General features: G+C 56.8%; 6 protein-coding genes across 6 annotated transcripts; 5 read left to right on the plus strand and 1 right to left on the minus strand.

Moving 5' to 3' along the window:
* Positions 1-509: 509 nt before the first annotated feature.
* IE81DRAFT_366119 (hypothetical protein) lies at positions 510-2,823 on the minus strand. Its single transcript, XM_025516985.1, has 2 exons — positions 1,899-2,823; positions 510-1,825 (listed from the first exon to the last, which is right to left on the minus strand). The coding sequence occupies exons 1-2, from the start codon at positions 2,475-2,477 to the stop codon at positions 536-538; spliced, it is 1,869 nt and encodes a 622-aa protein (XP_025370087.1). The 5' UTR covers positions 2,478-2,823; the 3' UTR covers positions 510-535.
* An 831-nt stretch (positions 2,824-3,654) lies between these two features.
* IE81DRAFT_322854 (ARM repeat-containing protein) lies at positions 3,655-7,958 on the plus strand. Its single transcript, XM_025513761.1, has 5 exons — positions 3,655-3,964; positions 4,066-4,138; positions 4,256-4,480; positions 4,563-4,656; positions 4,743-7,958. The coding sequence occupies exons 1-5, from the start codon at positions 3,961-3,963 to the stop codon at positions 7,629-7,631; spliced, it is 3,285 nt and encodes a 1,094-aa protein (XP_025370088.1). The 5' UTR covers positions 3,655-3,960; the 3' UTR covers positions 7,632-7,958.
* Positions 7,959-8,149: 191 nt separating this feature from the next.
* Positions 8,150-9,836, plus strand: IE81DRAFT_105989 (hypothetical protein). The gene is made up of 3 exons (XM_025510042.1): positions 8,150-9,403; positions 9,476-9,548; positions 9,621-9,836. Exons 1-3 carry the CDS (start codon positions 8,359-8,361, stop codon positions 9,679-9,681), a joined length of 1,179 nt encoding a protein of 392 aa, XP_025370089.1. The 5' UTR covers positions 8,150-8,358; the 3' UTR covers positions 9,682-9,836.
* IE81DRAFT_106052 (hypothetical protein) lies at positions 9,724-11,933 on the plus strand. Its single transcript, XM_025510043.1, has one exon. It carries the CDS (start codon positions 9,992-9,994, stop codon positions 11,699-11,701), a length of 1,710 nt encoding a protein of 569 aa, XP_025370090.1. The 5' UTR covers positions 9,724-9,991; the 3' UTR covers positions 11,702-11,933.
* A 2,226-nt stretch (positions 11,934-14,159) lies between these two features.
* On the plus strand, positions 14,160-18,657 carry IE81DRAFT_106064 (hypothetical protein). The gene is made up of 2 exons (XM_025510044.1): positions 14,160-14,282; positions 14,361-18,657. The coding sequence occupies exon 2, from the start codon at positions 14,418-14,420 to the stop codon at positions 18,621-18,623; it is 4,206 nt and encodes a 1,401-aa protein (XP_025370091.1). The 5' UTR covers positions 14,160-14,282; positions 14,361-14,417; the 3' UTR covers positions 18,624-18,657.
* Positions 18,658-19,592: 935 nt separating this feature from the next.
* On the plus strand, positions 19,593-19,757 carry IE81DRAFT_289352 (hypothetical protein; the record flags this gene model as incomplete). The annotated part of the gene is made up of 1 exon (XM_025511814.1): positions 19,593-19,757. One exon carries the CDS (start codon positions 19,593-19,595, stop codon positions 19,755-19,757), a length of 165 nt encoding a protein of 54 aa, XP_025370092.1.
* Positions 19,758-19,781: the final 24 nt, after the last annotated feature.

Consider the following 19,781-nt stretch of genomic DNA (forward strand, 5'->3'; position numbering starts at 1 on the left):
CCCCCCACCCCCTGACCCTCGCTTTTGCACCACATCGACATGGACATGGAACATTTTGCTCGGGAGAAAAAGGAGGTACATCGTATGTGTATCTGTGTGCGTGCGGTTGCGGGCCTAGGGGGCCAGGCGGGAAAAGGGAGATCCCCATGAATGTACACCAAGAAAAAAAAGGGGGGCGCGCCTGTTTGTCGTATCGTATCGCAAATAAGGTGTGAAAGAGCGAGAAGAGACGGGAGAGTGAGAGAGAAACAAAGCCGGAAAGCGAGAAAGATGATGCTCGGATTTGTGAGTTGGGTGTTGGGGAGTGGGGACAAGATGATGTTCGAAGTGTAGCTACAAGAAGAAAAGGAAAATCTAAAAGGTACCGGAGGGAGAGAAGAATGCGAACGCGGGCGAGGCAAAAGGGAAGGGGGGGGGGGGGGGGTGGCTCAGAGGTCGAGGAAGGATGGGCGCAAGCATGCACCTATGGACTGTGTTGCGATCCATAATCTCTGTTCCCCCCCCCCCCTCCACTTCTGGCCCGAAAGGGTGATGTTCAAGCATCATTTCCATCGCTCACCTTGTCCCACTCCTCATCGCTCGCGACGCTGCTGCCTGTAGCCGCCGTCGCCGCCGTCGCATCTCCCATTCTGCCCCCGCTTCTAGTCCATTCCTCATCGCTCTCCTCGTCGTCACGATCGACATTGGCTTCCTTGCGCTCTGACATGGCAGCACCAGTCTTTACGTCGAATTGCGCCTTGCTCTGCAAAGTGGAGCGCTGTGCGGCCGTCGACGTTGATGCGGGTGCGGGTGCGGGTGCGGGTGCGGGTGCGGGTGCGGGTGCGGGTGCGGGTGCGGGTGCGGATGCGGATGCGGATGCGGGTGCGGGTGCGGGTGCGGGTGCGGAAGCGGTAGGCGAAGGCGAAGGCATGAACCAGGTTCCGCTGCCTGAGAAGGACTCCCATTCCGCAGCGGTCTGGAGGCCCGAAGAGGAGTTGGATGTGCTTCGATCCTGTAAAATTGCGCTTTGCGCACCAAGCTCGGCACTGCCGATAGATCGAGCAGGATCTTGCAACGTCATGGTAGAAGATTGGTTTCTCAAGCTCGGCTGCATGTGACGACCGTCCGGGTGCAGGTGCATGGGTGATCGTGCGTGGTCAAGCTCATCATCCTCGAACGGATCCTGTGCTGTGGCCTTAGGTGAACAGTTGACCGCAGCAGAGTTTGGCGCCGCATTCATGCCTTCTTCATCCCCAATCATCTCCTCATCTTGATCTCCATAACCTCCATCTGTACCTCCTCCATCCGACATTGCCCACACACTGTCTGGCGGAGATACGAACGTAAAAGGATCTCTCCTCTCGCCATCGCCATCTCCGTTCACATCGCGTGAGGAGATGGAGGGGGTGTAGAGCGTTGTTGGGGGAGCTTCCAAATCCGACATTTCGGAAGCGGAAGCTCTACCGACGGAAGGATTCGTAGTGGGTGAAGCAGCAGCAGCAGAGACGTTGTCGCTCGCGTCTGCGAGATCTGAATGCAAGGTGTTGGTCCAGGAAGAAATGGAACGAGGAGCAGCGTTGCTTTGTGCCACATGCGATTCTCGCACATCGGTTTGAGCAGTCGATGATGCGTCGGGTAGGGACTTGATGTGGATGCTGGGCGATGCGTTTGTCGAGGCGCTAGGTGAGCCGATGAGATGATGAGGGTGTTGCGGGTCTTGTGGCGAGGCGATGGCACTAGACTTGGATGGTGGTGAAGGTGGACGAGGCAGATCCTTCTGTTTAGCAGAGGTGACGAGGCTGGAAGATGAGTGGCTGTAGGGTCTAGAAGCGCGATCGAACATCGCCTGGGAGCACAGCAAAAGGGCGATTTAGCCGAAGCGCAAAAGGGCCAGTGCAAGCTCAGAGCAACACGCTCACCATCGATGAATCGCCTTGCGGCCTTTTGCTGCGCGGGGACGTGCTGCTGCTGCTGCTGCTGCTGCCATTCCTAGTTTCATTTTGATCAAACTCTCGCTTCATCCTTTGCCTCATCCTTATCACATCCCTTTCGTGCATCTCGAACTCCTCGATCTCCTTTTGAAGTTCTCTCAAATCCCTCTCTTCCTCTCTCTGTTGTCTGCTCAAGTTCCTCCTTCTGAGCGCATCATTCCCCTCACGCGCACCAGTGGCGCTCGCACGCGCATCATGCTCGTCTTCCGACCCGCTCTCGCTTTCGGTCTGATCGACAATTTGACCGTGTTCATCTCTCCTCTGCCTCCTCCTTCTCCTCCTTCTCGTGCCATTCGTGGCGTTATGATCATAGCCTGTATGCGCCCGCCTATCACCCGTCAGCTCTCTCAGATCCTGTTTGAAAGTGTGCCACTCTGACTTGACTCCCTGTAGTACGCCATCTGGCCAATTCTCTTCTCTCCACGGTTTGAACACGCTCAGCTCGAAGGCTACGGCTGCTGCTACGCCTGCCGTTACTGCGCTCGCTATCACTGCTGGATGCACCATCCTTGTGCGCAAAAAGGTGAGCGTGTTGGGGGGGGGCAGAGAGGGGTGGATTTGGCGCTGCAAATGTTTCGACTGCGTCTGCTCGTGCAGCGGGTCTAGCGACGTTGGTGCAAAATAGATGTGCGCGTGCGGGTGTTGGCAGCCCGAGCGTGGATGTGTGTGGCAGTCAAGTGTTGCTGATGCTTGTGACTACCACTGCATGCATGCGAGAGCAGTCTGAGTGGTGAGTCAAGGGAGAGTGAAATGAAGCGGCAGGAGCTACGAGTTGTTGGATCAGCGATTGGCGAGTCGTCGTGCATGCGTGCGTGCGTGCGTGCGTGCGTGCGTGCGTGAGTGTAGTCGTGAGTGATGGTCCCGTTGCTGATTCACGAAGCCCATCGTCCATGTCTATCACCCAGCCTTGTAAACGTGACTGACACTCACTCACTCACCACTCACCACTCACCACTCACCACTCACCACTCACCACTCACCACTCACCACTCACCACTCACCACTCACCACTGGATCACCCATATGCAGCCAGCATGCACCATGTGACTCAGACACACACAATCTGAATCTCATCCCTCATCACGCCTCGCTTGCCTATTGCGTACGTGCGCCGCTACGCCCCATGGCATACAATATCCTTGCTTGTCGCCGCCGCCGCTGATCGCCTGCTCTGCTCTGCTCCGCCACGAGCTGTGAGTCGTGAGTTGTTGATATCCAAATTCATGCACAGCCCCGTCCCGCGCCCCGCCCCGCGCCCCGCCCCGCCGTCCATAGATGTGCGAGAGCATGCATGCAGAGACCGTGCATGCGTGGACCCTGCCTGCCTGCCACCACACCACCTCGATCTCGATCTACCTTTCCCGTGAACTCAGCATCAGCTCAGCAGCTTTACAATCATGAATTCCGGCTGCGTCGTCACTCGTCACTCTTCTCGTACGAAAAAAGGATCTATGATATGGTATGATCGTGCACGGCCCGTTTTGCGTGCGGCGCGCCTCGTGACTTGAGAGCTCTCGACTCTCCCTTCGCGTGCACTGACTCAAGACTGCGCATGCAGCAGCCCGCGCTGCCCGTATGTTGATCCGCGGCAAGGAGAGCGAGCGGGATTCATCTTCGAGGGCGCGCAAGTACATGTAAGCTACGCGCGTGCGGTACACACATGCACACAACATTCACTCATTCACGATTTGCTTGTAACGACAACGGCCATCCATCCATCCGCACAGTAGCCACCCACGCATAGCTTTTATATCCGCCGCACCTTCACGTCTCGTACGCCTTCCCGGCACAGCCATTCCCATCCGCCCATCTTCACGTACGACTATTTGGAGCGCATCACACCTCATCCCATCCTTGACCGGGAACCATATAGGCACTCGATCGATGGTGTTTTGATCGCACCCATCCTGCTCCACCTTCATCATTCAGCCGGGGCGAGCACACCACCTGTCTTGGGCTGCGAGGCGACGACGACGACGAGCTTGCCATCATGGGTGAGTATCGCTCAGATCGTAGCTTCAGACTTGCACGCCGAGGCGGCTCATCTCTCTCTCTCTCTCTCTCTCTTTCTTGCGCGCGCGCGCGTGCTCGACAGATGCCGCTCTACAAAAAGCACTGGTGGATAGAGTGTACGATCGGAGGAAGGCTGCGACGCTGGATCTTGAAAAGTGAGTTGAAGGGGCAGCGGTGGCTTTGATCGGATGGAATGTATGCGCGCTTCGAAACTCAAAATGCTGCTCGTACGCACCTACTGCTGCTGCTGCTGCTGCTGCAACCTAACACAGACAAGTGCGAGAAGCGCTTCAACGCAATGACAGGAGCCGCATCAACCTCATCATTCAACAATTGTGCGCTCTCCTATCCACGCCTGCCAACAATCACGCGCGCAATGGTGGATTGATAGGTCTGGCTGGCATCGCCATCGCATTGGGAATACAAATCGCTCCTTATTTGGAACAGATCGTACCGCCCGTCTTGGCTTGCTTTGGCGATCCCGATAGCAAAATCCGGTGAGATGAGAGGTGGTGCAGAACCTGGACCAGCGCGCTTTCAATGCAACTGATCTTGACCGCCCCCCTGCGCGTGCACCAGCTACTTTGCGTGCGAAAGCTTCTACAACATCGCAAAAGTTTGCAAAGGCGAGATATTGATGTACTTCAACGAGATCTTCGATGCTCTGTCCAAGGTGAGTTCGCGCGCTGATGATCAATGATATCTGGCCCTCCCTGCCGCGCGCACTCACTTTGCGCTTTCCCGCCCCGTTCCCCACAGCTCGCAGCAGATTCCGAACTTTCTGTAAAGAACGGTGCAGAGCTGCTGGATAGACTGCTCAAGGATATCGTCTGCGAGGCTGCACCTCACTACGTCTCTGCCCACCAAGACATCGCACTCATTCGATCTCGGCAAGATGCTGCGGCAGGGTGTGCCGGTGGGAGCGCAGAGCTGGAGGTGGCCAGGGAGAAAGCAGCCTTGGCCGCAGCAGAAGGCATCGACATATCATCGGACGAGTCTAGAAACAAGGTGTTCAGTTTGGCTCGCTTCGTGCCTCTCTTGGCAGAGCGCATGTACGTCCTATCGCCTTTCACCAGAAATTACTTTGTCAGCTGGTTGATGGTGCTGGACTCGGTACCCGATCTGGAACTGGTGCATCACTTGCCTGCCTTTTTGGACGGACTGCTCAAATACCTCTCCGATCCAAACACCGACGTCCGAGTCGCTACGCATAACGTCCTTGCGGACTTCTTGAGGGAATGCAAAGCTGCCGCTAGAGCTCAATTGCGCTTAAATCCTGGCACGCGGAGCCAAGCCAAACAGCCGGTCAAATTTGCCCAGGAAACTTTGGCTAAGCAAGGAGCGGCAGGTAGCATAGCTAGAGAGGTTGAAGAGGGGCACAATGCGGAGCGCGACGACGAAGAGGACGAAGAGGAGGGAGATGGTGCGTTGGCGGTCGACGACGCTTCGGAGGATGTCTGGCTTCCGGTGCAGAGCGTGAGCATAGACTATGCAGCGATCGTTCAAATCTTGGTGAATCACATCGCCTATCCGGACGAGGAAATTCAAGCGACGGCTCTGCAATGGATCTCGGAATTCTTGCTCGTCGTCAAGGACGTAGTGGTGCCCTTTACGCCTCGGCTCATTCCCGCCATCTTGCCCTCCATCGCCCATCATAGTCCGGCCATCCAGAATGCGGCCCAGGCGACGAATGGCAACTTGTTCAGAGTGCTGCAGGGCCTGCCAATGGAGGACACCTCCAAAGCCAGTGCGACTGCGTCGTCATCCAGACAGACGATGAAAAGTGTGCAGGCAGATGCGAAAAGGGAGCGAATGGGAACTGCCGGGCTGACGGCTCCGCCAAGTGGCAAAATTTTAGAGCCATCCTCGCCCAGCCTCACTTCGACTGTGATCTTTCCCGACAATGCGACGGACACGCGGTCACCTCAACTCTCCCCGAATTTGAAAGCGCAAGCCTTTTCGCTTGCTGCTAGTGATGTCGATAATGAAGGAAGCGCTTTTTCGGCTTTGGGCATCGACGCTAGCGGTAGTGCGACAGGAGCTGAGCCGAGCGTGGAACCGTTCGATCTGCAAGCGACGGTCAATGTCCTGACGCTGCAGCTTATAGATGAGCACGAGGAGACGCGGGTAGCAGCTCTGGAATGGCTGCTCATGCTGCACCAAAAAGCTCCTCACAAGATCCTGGCCATGGACGACGGCACCTTTCCAGCGCTGCTCAAGACGCTTTCGGATCCGAGCGAAGAGGTCATCCGATCTGATCTGCGTCTTTTGGCCCAAATCAGCAGCGCCAGCAGCAGCAATAGCAACGATGCGTACTTCAAAAGCTTCATGATCAACCTCGTCAGCCTTTTCAGCACGGATCGACGCTTGCTGGAGACGCGCGGCAGCCTGATCATTCGTCAGCTGTGCGCCAGTCTGCACACCGAGAGAATCTTCCGCACGCTTGCAGAGATTTTGGAACGAGATGAGGATTTGGAATTCGCGAGCGTCATGATCACCAACATGAACATGATCCTCATCACCAGTCCTGAGCTTGCTGATTTCCGACGCAGGCTGAAGAACCTCGACTCGTCTAGGGATGGTCAACAGTTGTTTGTCAGCCTGTATCGCAGTTGGTGCCACAATGCAGTGGCGACGTTTAGCCTTTGCTTGCTAGCTCAAGCCTACGAGCACGCTTCCAACCTCTTGCAGATTTTCGCCGATTTGGAGATCACCGTTGGCTTCTTGATCCAGGTGGACAAGCTGGTGCAGTTGCTCGAGAGCCCCATCTTTACTTCTCTTAGGCTGCAGTTGCTCGAACCTGAGCGACATCCTTACCTGTTCAAGTGCATGTATGGTCTGCTCATGCTCCTTCCTCAAAGCTCAGCTTTTGCGACGCTCAGGAATCGTCTCAACGCCGTCAGCAGTCTAGGATTCCTGCACGCCAACGCTGCATCCAGCAGGTCCATGCAGGGAAGTGGCAGCAGCGCAACAAGCGCGAACGCGAACAATCCCTCATCTGCTTCTTCCTCTTCCTCCTCCGCATCTGGGCAGGTGGCAGGAACTCGCAGCAAATTGGTGGCTAGCAGCAACAAGGAGGAGATCAAGTGGACGGAATTGTTGACGCACTTCAGAAAGGTGCAGGGTAGACATGAAGCTGCTAGACGCGCGGGACAAGCGGGAGCTGCGGGAGCAGACGGATCCGCGCTTGTTCCTGGCATGGCGAGCATACAATTGGAAGGCGGCAGCAGCAGCGCTTCGAGTGCGCCTAGATCGCAAAGTGCTGCGGCTGCGGCTGGTGGTCTTGCGTCCAATCAACAAAGACGCAAAGCGAGCAATGGCGCTGCACATTTGAGGAATCCGAATTTGAGCGGCGCTGCTTCCAACGCGAACAGTTCTGGCTTTGCGCCACCGTCTGCTGCCGCTGCTGCTGCTGCTGGTAGGCACTCGAACCACGCACCAGCCACCAACGCCACCAATTCCTCCTCCTCGCCTTCCTTCTTTGGACTCAGTCTAACGGGCGCGGCTTACAATTTGGCCAACTCCACCTCGACTTCTGGTGCGCTTGGCTCTGGACCGGCCAATAGACCTACTTCTCCCTTGTCCGCTAGGCGATCTAATGCTGCGCCTGGTACGAGGGTGGTCAGCAATGCGCCTGCCAAGAGATAGCTCTGCCCATCGTAAGAGGGGAGCAAGAGGGAGCAGGAATTCCGGGGAAAGGCGGGAGCGCGCGCGCCACGCGCTTGATTCTCTTTTGTGATTTCTCGCGTCACCGTGTAATGCGACAAGTTTGTCCACGTCTCTTCTTTTCTTCATTCCCAACAAAGTCGACAAACCGATGGGCTGCTCTTGACTTCGCCCATGCAGTCTGCATGCGCGTCGCTTTATGTGTACGGTACCGAGCTACATAGTACGCCTTGGCAGGTACTGTGCGGGGACCCAGTGTGCGGACGCTGCGCCGATTCATCGGGTGCTGTCGTAGGGTCTGCGGTGCGGTTCCGCGCAAATAAAACGCTCGTGGGTGAAGAGCCCCTTGCCACTCGCGAGCAGTCCTCTTGGGCTGTGCGCCACCTGCGCTGCGCAGTGCGCATAGCGTCATCTCTTCCGCCTAGCTTCACCGTCGGAATATTTTCAGGTGAGAGAAAGCGATGCCCAGGGCCTGCTCGCATGGAACAAGATGTCAAAGGAAATGCCATTGGTCGCTCTTCTGTCGCCCTTCGTACCTTTACTCGTTGTTCTTTACTCTGCTCTGTCTTTCTGGCTTCTTGCTTCTTCCCTAGCCTGGCTGGTCCGAGGGTAGCGAGGCTGCTGTGATGCTTCTCACGCCTTTTCAAGCCGGACTCGGATCTCTCAGCGCTCAAGGAGTCAGCTTGATCCTGCTTCCCAACGTCATCACATGCTCTCGTCAGCCGGCCTTTGCGACTCTGGAGTCGAGGAACAAGCCGCGTCTGCACCTGTAGCTGTATCATGCCGGATGCGTCCTGCCAAGCACACATCGAGCGCCGCATCTCGAATTGCTACATCTGAACACTGTTCGAAGGGCAAGAATGGGCGCGAAGGATCCAGCAAAAGTCCGGCCACTGCCTCTCGCTCTCGCTCCGGCTCCGGCTCCGGCTCGCTGGGCTCGGAAGGACAATTGGGCCTGACTACCAATTTCAGAGATGGGCTGCACTTCAAAGCTATTCCGCCTGCTGCTCATGCCAGAAGGATCAAGCATCCTTTCAAACCTCGATTTCTCCGTGCGCGCATCGTCGCTGCTGAGAGTGCCACGCAACAAGCGGCGGAAAGGAATAGTGGCAGAGGTGTGGCCGATGTCTCTGCGGCACCGCATCGGCAGAAGAGAACGTCTATGTTTCAGTCTACTTTTAGCAGTGATGCTCGCTCTTTCTCCGATGCGTCAAGGCTAAGCCGATGGAGGAGAAGCTGGAGAATCACAAGCATGTCTACAGCACTTGGAAGAGTAGCCATGATCTGCATGGCCGAATTCACGGCAAATCTGATCATCGCCTTACCGGCAGCGATGGTCAAGATCCTGCTTTGGTTCTACCAAAACAAGTCCTTGCCAACGCTAGGACACTTGCTCAGCGCGTCGACATACGCGTTGAGCATCTGCATTGCCATTGCAGTTTGCGTGCCTAGTCGAGGCGCGCACGTCAACCCTTGCATCACCATCGTCGCTGCAGCCCTCGGCGCTCTGACCTGGTGGGAGGCTCTATCTCGTATCGCCGCTCAGATCCTTGGTTGTTGGGCAGGCTGCATGCTAGCTGTCTCGACGTGCTGGGACATCATTGCGGATCTGCGTCAGGTGGTCATGGCTAGTGGAACACTGGAGAGCTTCTTTGTTCCACATGGTTTGGCTCGCTCGTTTGCTGTCGCTAGCACTCCTGGAAGAAGCACTGGGCTGGCCGTCGTTGGTGAAGCGTCTGGAGGATTCATTGCAGGTGGGTAAAGAGTAAACGCGAGTGCGCTGCATGTGCTCGGACCTGGCCCCCGGCTGACAGGAATACTTGCAGCTTTGGTGATTTGCGTCAACGTCCAGGGTCTCAGGCAGCCCCGGCTCATCAAATCACAAGGCGCATTCGTCATGTGAGTCCTGATCCAGCTCAAGCAAATTTGTCACCGAGCTCATTTGCGCCCTTTTGTGTGCGGCAACTTCAGCGGCGCCACATACTCTCTTCTCTTCTTGATGAACTCGTTGGGCCCATTCGTAGGATCGTGAGTATGTGCGAAGGATCGTTGCCATGCGAATTAACGTGAGCAAAGCACGGAAGCTCATGCAGACGCATCCACTCAGGAGTGCCCTGGACATTGGTGGCAGATTGGCCTGCTCTGTGAGCATCGCGATGATCAAGTGCGTCCGAAAGGCGTGTGCTTATCTTTAACTCGTGCAGGTCGTCTTTTTTGGTGCCGGGCAATGCTGGCCGGTCCGCTTTGTCTTCCATGCCTTGCTCTCACCAACGCTTGGGGTGCGTGTAGACATGAGTTCGTGATGAGGCAGACAGCGTACTTAAGATGCCCCCCCTCAACAGATGCTCCTAGGTTTTGGATGGTATGCGCTATTTTTAGAGCCAAGCGCGAGGGCGAGCACGGCAGAATCCTACCCATCCGAAAGATCAGCTCGTGCCGAAACGGCTCGAGGATCATGTCATGACGTACGTCCAGGTGAAGGCTCGCCCCAGCGCTCAGGAGTGCCGCTTTCCCCTCGGCGCTTCAGAGAGGTATGCGTCGGTGCGGCATTCCCACCACAGCAGTCCTTGCACCGCGCAGATTCTGAAATCATGTGCGGTGCCTGTCACGAGGCAGCTTGCTCACTATCTGACGAAGGCCATCTGAACTCGCCAGCGATCGGTTCAACTGTGTCAGTGAATAGTACTCGTGCCCCACAGCCGTCACCAGAAACAGTTGCCCTTCCGGAGAAGTCAAGACAAAGCAAGCCTCACAGAAGTGCTGATGCCCTCAGAGACCATGAATCAATGGACAAGGAGGACAGCGACGTTGCGTCTGCCGCGCTCTATTACCAGAGGAGCCCACCTCCTACAAGGACACGCAGCACCGAGAGCCTGAGTGCACTCCATGATCGCCGCCGAAGCACCAAAATACAGTGCGCCTCGATGAAGACTGTGCCACACTGCTGGACTTTCGAGATCGACGAAAGCAGTACCTTTCCAGCAGAAATGGGCAGCGAAGCGCACCTCAGCGCCACCGGAGCAGTGCCATCATCGGGTTCTGGTCGCCAAAGCATCGAAAGCGAAAGGGACTGCGAGGACGACGACAGCGACAGCAGTGGAGAATTGTTCAGGTGCGGCATGGATGGCTTCCCAAACTACCCGACTTCGTCGGCAGATCCGTACACACATGCGGGCGGCGTCAACAGCGTAGCTTGGCCGACCGTCGTCAATGCCTCTACGCATCGGCACGAATGTGCGACGGGTATGAACAGGGCCAGCTGGACGTCAGATGCAAGTGGTGACGTCAACTTGTCTCGGAGGTCTCGCACTCTCTCGACAATTTCAGAAAAGTCGAGCACATTGGAGAGAGGCGGCAGCTCAGGCAGTCTCCAAAGCGGACGCGTTGTGCAGCGATGGGTTGAACAGGAGGCATGCTCATCGATCCACGAAGAGGCAAATCTGTTCTGCCGCAGCCCCCTTCAGGCTCCCACTGCAGCGTCTGAAGGCTTCGAGGCCACCATGCGGAAGAGTTATCCGGGGATGTGCGCCACGGATGTCATGGACGCACTCGAATCATCCCTGCCGCTCTCCTCTTTGCGGATGACCGCGACATCTAGTGGAGCAGAGCACCTCGAGCAGAACGGCTCGCAAGCCATATATGTCGACTGCGCCGCGACCCATCAAGGAAGGTGTGGTCAAAGTCCAAGCGCGAGCTCCGAGCAAATAGCAACTCTGCAAGACCGGCTTGCACAACTCAAGCGACGTCAGGAGCGGGAAGAAGAGCAGCTCGACTCGCTTCTCAAGAGACGGAGTCAGGAATTGTTTCGTTCGTCTTCATCTTCTTCGAGCAGAAATCAGGGCATCCCATACATTCGTCCAGGCTTTGGCGCCTCGACGACAAGTCCTGCCTCTTCTCCAGGAAGGGCGGCAGTGCTTTTCACAGGCTCAAATATAGAAGAACAGTCTCCGCGACGAGCGCAGCAGAAGAGCAATGCGGGTCTTGTGGATCGGGGACAGACTCCCGACGAGGAGTCGCTCGAAGCGTTGCGTAGTCATGGCTTTGCCGATTGAGAGTGCCCGATGGTCGCGCAGCTGGAGCCTGGGCTGGAATGCTGCGCAAGTGTTGCAGCAGCATCGCGTCTCGTCATCCGACCTCGCTACCTGCATAGAAATGTGCCGCACGGCACGTCGGCTGGCTTGTCGAAGCGTACGGCCAGCGCTCGACTTCCATGCCGCAAGGCTCGACTCATCAAGTTGCGGATGCACGTCGAAAGTTTTGCGTGACAGCGGTGGCTTGCACATCTAACGTGAGGTCGGTCTCTTATCGCCACCAACACGGGCCTATGATCACACGATCAGCGTGTGCCACCCGCACTTCCGAGCGAGACTTCATTCACGAATATGCTGAGTATCAAAGCTGTTGCCCGAGAAATGCGATGCGGATCAGGCTGCCACTGGACGGCTGTCAAGCTGGCGATGGGGCAATTTCACGCGATTGTATGAAGCGCACACCCACTCTTCGCTCCTTGCGAAACCTACACCGCGGACGTCCGCGCGCGCACTGTCGAAGCTGCATGGCATTCCTGTCTCACTACGCCGAAAGGGCGGCGGGGCGCATGACTCCAAAGACCCGCATGCAGCTCTTTGGAATGAAGTGGATTCGTTGCTCGTCGCTCGCGCATCATCAGGTACCGTACCCATAAAACGATTGCAATTGACGAACGCGAGGCACGAGGAAGGCTGCGCGAGTGAGACTCCTCTTTGTGCATGCCCATGCCCACATCAGGTCCCATGCTATATAGTCGGACACACACGACTGCTGCCTGTGCGTGCCTGACATCGGAAATCGGTCCCGCCACGGCGCCCGCGAGTCACTGATCATGCAAGTCAAAAGTGGGAATTTGAGTGCAGATCGACAAACATCTCTTATATTGCACGTTTGCGAGCGAATGCAAGCGGATGATGTGCGTGCGCTGTGCGTGCGGATGCGCGCGGGTTCGCTTGACGCGCTTGCTTGCCTATAGCGCGACGGTATACGCCGTAGGTTGCACGATCGAACTCTTCGCCCGACGCTGTAGGTAGCTAGAGGCCCGATCTGCGCGAGCCAAAGGCCTTTAGCGACTCAGACTGACTTTGGTCCATCCAAGGCTCTCGCAGTGAACAGTCAGATGAGAGACGGCATTTGCGATCAGCATGCTCGCGCCGAGTTCACTCTGACACGCGCGCAGCACCCAGCAGCAGCTATAGGCACCCCGTATCAATCGACCGCAATCACCGCGTCGCATCGAGATTTGACCACACTCACACAGCACACTTTGACTCTACTCACTCGTCTCTCTCTCTCTCTCTCTCTCTCTCTCTCTCTCTCTCTCTCTCTCTCTCTCTCTCTCTCTCGTGCTGCATTTCTTGTGATGAGTCGTGATTCGGCGACTGGAAGGGACGGACTCCCCACAAGATGCAGCCTCCTGCAGTCAAGTACAGTACAGTTAGGCCACAGCATGCATGCACATCAGCGGAGTTTCTTGCGCGAGACGCATGTAAGATTGCGCCCACCTGCAGCGGACCTCCATTTCGCAGCTCCAACGAACGCTCGCGCTCGCGTACACAATTACGAATTGTGCGCCAGCAGCATGCAGGGCATGACAATCACGAATATGACGATGCTTTCGCAGCAGCTCATGACTTGAAGCTGTCCGTGTCCGTGTCCGTGTCCGTGTCCGGCTCTATGCACGCTGATGCTCCTTTCACGGCTTTCCTTTTGCATCATCGTTCGGATCCATGACCGGCTCCCACAGGCTGCAGCTGACTTTGAAGAGCCTCAGCACAGGTACGGGTAGCGAGCGGTACACTCACGACTGTGTAGGTACAGAACAGCATGCATATATGCTGCCTAGCTGCATGCAGCATAGCCTGCGGTTTGGCTGATGCACGCATCGTCTTGAGTGCTGACCTCGAGGTCGCCCGCGTCAGGCACGCCGAGATGAGGAGGAGGAGAGCGATCGAGCCGCGTAGATCAGACGTTTTCAAATTCTGGCGCCATCTCCTACCCGTACGTGCCGCGCGAGCGCATGCGGTATAGCTTCAGTCAGCACTTTCGCACTTCCTCGATCGAGGGCCATGCCATGGCACACAGTTCATCACGGGCCCGCGCTCTCATGGCTCTTTGCATGTGCGACCCTTGCTGGAGTCCGATCGAGACAGCCTTGTGCAGCGAACAGGAACGGCGCACAACGGCTGCAAAGGGCTTAGCGAATATGCCATCTCGTACGTGCAGCGTGCTGTATCCGCATTCAAAATATTTCCGCTCGACGTGATGAGAGCCCCAGCCAGCCAGCCAGCCAGCCAGCATCCACGCGACCGCCTGCGGAGGTGACCTCGTGGTCGGGCATCATCCCTTGTGGCCATCATCACTTCTCTCTTTCATCCCACAGCCAGCCGACCAATATGCCGTTCGACCAAGGTTGCCAATGTTTCAGGTGACCGCTCCATCATAGCAACCTCGACGGCGATCTTGCAATGTACTGCCATCGCCGCGTCTTGCACCAACACTACCCTTTCACACGCTACGAGCCTAGCAAAGAGCTCTGAGATTCAACGACCAAGAGCAGCACTCATACCGTGCTCTCCAGAGGGAGAGGTAGAGCAAGCATTCGTGAGTCTATCGCCGAGCTGAGGAGGGTCGTCGTTGCTGACCCCGGCTATCCATCGGTTGCATTGGCGCTGAATGCAGAGCACAGATAGACATAACACAGCTTGAAATTTTGGGCTGCGGCCTTTGTGCCTCCCGATGGATTCGGTCGGTGGGGGAAGGACACGGCCCTCATCGGTGTGGATCGACAACCTTTGTTCAGATCCTTTACCTTCGCCATACGATTCTGCGCGAGATACTCCCGCGGGGTCGCCATGGAGGCACTCGGCATCGGCTTCCAGCTCTCGCTCCGACTTCGCAGGCTTTGTGTCCCCTCGTCTCGCATCTCCGTCAGGGCAGACGAGTGCCGACAATGCTTTCGAAGGGCAGAGCTCCTCAGCTGCTGATCTTCCCACGGCTCGCTCGGTGTCGACGGCAAGATGGAGAGAGGAGAGGTCGCCTCTGACGCGGTCCTTGTCCGTCGGCTCAGATGCGACAAGTCCTGCCACCATCCATTTCGCTTCACGCACTTCCAGAGAGTCGGCGCGATTCCGTCGAAGCACTTTGCAAACGCGAGGCGGCAGCGCGAACAATTCGCCAGCCATGCCGGTCCAGGCCTTACCGCAGCCCGGTCCGCCAAGCCCGCGCTCCACGCACGACTTGCCACCGCGGTTGCGGAATCGCCCGTCAGCGTTGGTGCTCGTGCCGCAAGAATCCCTGTGCCCATCTGTCGAGATTGAAAGGACACCGCAGACGACATCGCAGAGCAGCGGGTATTCCCTCCCTCGCGACGAAGCGCATTCTCCCACTGCTCGCATGGCGCAGAGGGCGAGTGATCACCATTCGGCTGTTCGACCTGATTCATTTACGCCCACCTCACCAGTAGATGATCAGGTCCACGAGAGATTTGCGAGGAGTAGAGCGGAGTCAGAAGCTTTGGTCTCGATGAACAAGCCCTGGCAAATATCGGCTAGAGGGGTGGTGCGGACCACGCCTAGTGCAGCGTCCCCCGGAGCTAGTGACGAGGGCTTATCAAAGGCCGGCATGGGCAGCAAGTCGCAAAGCGAAGGTCAGGAAGGTGTCCGATTAGCTGAATCTGTTGGTCGCGGCTCTTCAAGAGGTGCGCCTCACATCGCTCGTGTTGCCGGTACGGCTTACCTAACTCCGTGGGATTATCAAGAGCCCACGAAAGGCCTTCTGGAGATGCTTGCAAGCGATCCTGCATCCGTGGGCCGCTCAGAAGGCGCTTTACGGGAGGAAACCACTCCATCGAAAGGTGGCTTTTGGAAGCTGGGTCCCAGCTCGTGGGGTCGCAATAGCCGGCCAAAATCGGCAAGGAAATCGAAGCAAAGCGGATCCGGATCAGAAAGCCGTCCCTCGAGCTCAACTTCGACGTCTAGTGCTTTCTCTGCATCGATTTTCAGTCTTTCTGGCAATTCAAAGTCTCGTCCATCATCTACGCAAGATGCAAAGGCTTTCATGTTCCCCGAGCCAAGTTTGTCTCGTAAAGAGAATCTGCCACCAGCGCGGTCACAGTCTAGCTGTGCCGTATACGCCATCGCAAAGCCTCAAGAGTGGCTGCCATCAGGCGACAAAGCGCTGGAACCTACAGCAAGACCTGGTCCGTCGCATCAGCGCATGTCATCGTCGACGATCGAGACTCTGGCCCGAGGGCGAGGTTCGCTCTCGCAGTCAGAGGCACACATGGCCACCGCACCATCTTCTCCCCTCCCGAGGTCGCCATCGTTGGCAAAGCAGGAAGGAAGCATTACTTCGGCAGAACGTGGACCTGCCTCCGTTCTGGCGCTACTTGGCCCCGTCGTACCAACCGCAACGAGCTTTGGCACCAAGCCACTCGCGGCGCCTCGGTCTAGTTCCGATAGTCAAGCGCGGACGAGCAGCACACACAATACAAGCATATCGCCTGGCACCTCGACTACATCGCTGGGCTTGCGATCGACTAGCAGTGCGACTTCTCTTCCAACCTACAGCACAGCACCCAGCCCTCAAAGCGTCTTGGGTGCGGGCATTCACGGCATGTCCCCCATCATTTCCAGCGTGACTGGCAAGGTGGCGCCGCATTCCTCGACGGAGGGAGCTTCCACTGTGCAAAGCAGCCGCAGCTTGTCAACGCCGACTCACTGGCGCGGCAAAAATTCTGGACCGGCAAGCGGTCGTCCAGAGTCGGATGAGGAGAAGGAAGAAATGGATCCGGAACCAGAGGTGCTCCATAGCGAGCCGTCCGACGACGAGCATCCGATGGACTTTCTCGCTCATGGAAGTAGGATCGCAAGTTCGGGCGTTCGAGGAAAACCCCGAAGCAGGCCAGGCAGTAGTAGCTCTACGACTTCAGGGCACTCGCATCGGCTAGACTCTGCCGGCGTCCCAGCCTGGGCGCTTCGCAGACCCTCCTCTCGGCCTACTAGTCGTGACTCGCGTCCCGCCACGCCAAGCGATGCCGCAGTCGCAGTCGCAGCGGCAGCAGCCGCAGCGATGCCGTACTCTGCCCATATGCTGCCAGGTAGGCGTGATGAAGCTGTGAAGTCAACGCTTTCAAGCACTTCTCTGCGGTCCCTCGGAGACGACAATGTCTCTGAAACGTCTTTGCCCAGTCAAAGAGATCTAGCTGCCAGCAACTCCATCCCACCGGGACGAGCGAGCCCACCCCTCTCTGCGCACGCAGCTCATTCTCAGCCTCCGTCGCCTGCCGTGTCGGAAAACAGCGTGTTCAGCATGCAAAGCTCGCGCAGTGGTGTGCCAAGCGCTCACTCGCATCTGACGCAAGCGACACAAGCCCGGCCAGGCACAGCACCGACGGAAGTGATGACGCCCACATTTGGACAGTGGACGAGAACGGTCGACCCCAAGGCCAACACCAATACCACCGGCCCAGCTCTCGCTTCTTTGCAAGCCCCCCATGCACCACCCGCGGTGCTTTCTCGCAGAGTCAGCAGTCCTCCCGTTAGCCCATCCGCAGCTTTCAATTTGGCATCTTCAGCGAGACAACCTCAAGCTCACTCGCCATTTGGCGCCACGACTGCTTTCTCGATCAAACGCTCGCCATCTGTGGCCTCGCAGACATCCCAAAGTGTTCGCTCTACCGCATCTCCCAAAGAGCATGCTTCGCCGAAAGCTCAACATGCGCAGCTCCCCGCCACCCATCATCACGATTCGTACTTTGGTGGCATGAAAGAGTTTGCGGCGCAAGAAAGCGCCCCTTTCTCTGACCTCGACTCGCCAAGGTCTCGCACTGTGTCGGTCCCGGCAGAGCGCAGTGCTCAGCCCTCAGCAACACACGCTGCCGAAGGTCGCTTGGTACCCCTTTCGAAGGCGCAGCTCATCGCTTTGCAACACTCTCGCAAGCATGGCCTCCCAAGCTCGTCTCAGCAAAGTCCTCGTGGCTCGATTTCCTCTGGGAACACCGATACGGGTCTGGTTCGGAATGCCCTGGATAGCACACCAAGCTTGAGCACAACAGTTGCGAAGAGCTCATTCTTCAACCGCGTCAAGGCGGCTGCAGCCAATAACGACACCGCCATCAACACCTCGAATACACGACGGCCCTCTCGGGGCGTCGCGCTGCCAGGCAGCATCCACAGAAGCGAGTCACCTGCTGCATCGCTCTCGAGTTACACTTCTTCACAAAGGTCGAGCCCTGGCGAGCTGCGAGGCGGGTCGCCATTTGCTCCCCACATGTCAGGTCGAGCGTCTCGAGGTCAACCATCGAGTTCGCGAATGAATGCAAGTGCGCACATGGACCACAGGGCTGCGGAGGCAATGGTCTACAACCCAGGCTACGCCAATAGACCCAACCGTGGTGGAGCACCAGAGAGTAACGATGACGACGCCGATCGAACTCCTAGAAAGCGCGGATCGGGGACCTCGTGCAGGACCTCCGAATGCGGTAGCTTGATCTCGATGGCTGAACTCACCAAGACACCGACAATGCCGCCGCTGGCGAACGCGGCCTCTCTCCCTCCGCCGAACTTCTCTCTGCCCAGCAGCTTCGTCAACAATCACCGTCGAGGCGACGATCAGCGTGATTTGGCAGACGATGGAGCTCGAGGAGTGGTTTTGCGGACTGTTGTGAAGGATTCGAAACCTTCGCACGTTGAAGATGCGTCTGCGAACGACTCGAGCGGTAGAAAGCCTCGCCCGCTATCCTTTAGAGTGCTGTCCAGCCTTTCCAAGAAGAAGTCGCAAAATTGGGACAATCTACCAGCTCCGCCGCCAGTCCCTGCATCTCACGTCGAGCCTCAGGCACAATCTGGTGTGCGCGCGAACGCTTCTGTTGCGAGACCCCGACCCCTGACCGCAGGCGAAGGCAGCGGCAAGAAGCGGCTTCCTAACTGGCTGCATTCATAGATTGCATCATGGTCTCTTTAGCGCGATCTCTACTTTCTTTGTCCCTGGTCTTTCCTGCATTTGCTGTTTATACCAGGTTGTTGATTGCATGTACAAGTAATGTATTGCTGCGGAACGACGCCGTCATACCATCACCCATCCCTTGTTGGCTTGTTCCCTCTGGACCTGACAGACGTGAATCAAGAATGTCATTATTCCTGATTGTTTGTGAAGCGAAGAACCCTAAGGCATCGCGTATGATGCCAGTTTTCAGTCGTGAAGTATTTCTATCGCATTCAGAAATTTCGAGCATTTCCAGACAGGCTTGCCCATTCACTCGAATTCTGATCCATACATGCTGGTCCGGTCATCGTTCAATAGGTCCTGTAAGACCCTACAAAGTGTAATGATGAACATGCTTGACTATAAGACTGATGGGTCGAATATATATAATAGATTCACAACGAGGCATGAGTTGCGAAAATGTGAGCAAGTGCTTCAGATTGTGACACGCTTATAATTGACTTGCAAGTAGCTCCGACTGCGATGCGCCGATCGCATACATCTCGCACGGACACCTCGTGATCCTTGTGACGTCATGCATTTGCTATGCGATCGATCATTCCCCGGCCCCCCTCTCACGACTTTGCGGCGTTTTGAGCGTCACGCGACGTGCTAGCTGTGCGTCTGGGATGCTCATGCATGCAAGCTGCATGTTCTGCCGAAGTCTTCCGCCTGCCGTGTCAAACGAACGAAGCTGGAATGCATTTTGATTCGTCCCTGCGTGCGCCTCTTTTGACTTTGTCGCTCAACAGCAGCAACGGTGCTACGCATTACAAAAGCCGCTCAAAAGTTGCTGCTCCGACACTACCATCATCGCCCTGCACATCTCACGAACGCACCATCGCGCAAGCAATTGTACACCTCTCTCTGAACAACTCTCATTCCAAATTGCTCCCCCGCCTTCCCCTTTTTGACTTTTGGGACGAGATGCAGACCACTTTCAACGACAAGGCACCTACGGAGGAGGAGAGGATCAAGCAGAACGAGGAGCGCGCACAAGCTGGCGAGCCTCAGTTGCCCGGATCTGCTGGTCGTCAGACCGTCGCAGACAAGGACCCGAGCCGTGAGTCATTCGAGGGGGCTCCGGGATGAGACAATATTCTAGCCCAATGTAAT

This window comes from Ceraceosorus guamensis, assembly GCF_003144195.1.
Source record: "Ceraceosorus guamensis strain MCA 4658 unplaced genomic scaffold IE81scaffold_24, whole genome shotgun sequence".
In the NCBI taxonomy this organism is placed as follows: Eukaryota; Fungi; Basidiomycota; class Exobasidiomycetes; order Ceraceosorales; family Ceraceosoraceae; genus Ceraceosorus; species Ceraceosorus guamensis.

Excerpts from the sequence above, each read along its gene's own strand:
- IE81DRAFT_366119 (XM_025516985.1), bottom strand. The coding sequence starts at position 2,477 with ATGGTGCATCCAGCAGTGATAGCGAGCGCAGTAACGGCAGGCGTAGCA. Across the intron at positions 1,826-1,898 it reads CGCAAGGCGATTCATCGATG|GCGATGTTCGATCGCGCTTC; the intron begins GTGAGCGTGTTG and ends CTGTGCTCCCAG.
- IE81DRAFT_322854 (XM_025513761.1), top strand. Across the intron at positions 4,139-4,255 it reads GCGACGCTGGATCTTGAAAA|ACAAGTGCGAGAAGCGCTTC; the intron begins GTGAGTTGAAGG and ends AACCTAACACAG. Across the intron at positions 4,657-4,742 it reads TCTTCGATGCTCTGTCCAAG|CTCGCAGCAGATTCCGAACT; the intron begins GTGAGTTCGCGC and ends CGTTCCCCACAG.
- IE81DRAFT_105989 (XM_025510042.1), top strand. The coding sequence starts at position 8,359 with ATGCTCTCGTCAGCCGGCCTTTGCGACTCTGGAGTCGAGGAACAAGCC. Across the intron at positions 9,404-9,475 it reads GTCTGGAGGATTCATTGCAG|CTTTGGTGATTTGCGTCAAC; the intron begins GTGGGTAAAGAG and ends GAATACTTGCAG. Across the intron at positions 9,549-9,620 it reads TCACAAGGCGCATTCGTCAT|CGGCGCCACATACTCTCTTC; the intron begins GTGAGTCCTGAT and ends CGGCAACTTCAG.
- IE81DRAFT_106052 (XM_025510043.1), top strand. The coding sequence starts at position 9,992 with ATGCTCCTAGGTTTTGGATGGTATGCGCTATTTTTAGAGCCAAGCGCG.
- IE81DRAFT_106064 (XM_025510044.1), top strand. The coding sequence starts at position 14,418 with ATGGATTCGGTCGGTGGGGGAAGGACACGGCCCTCATCGGTGTGGATC.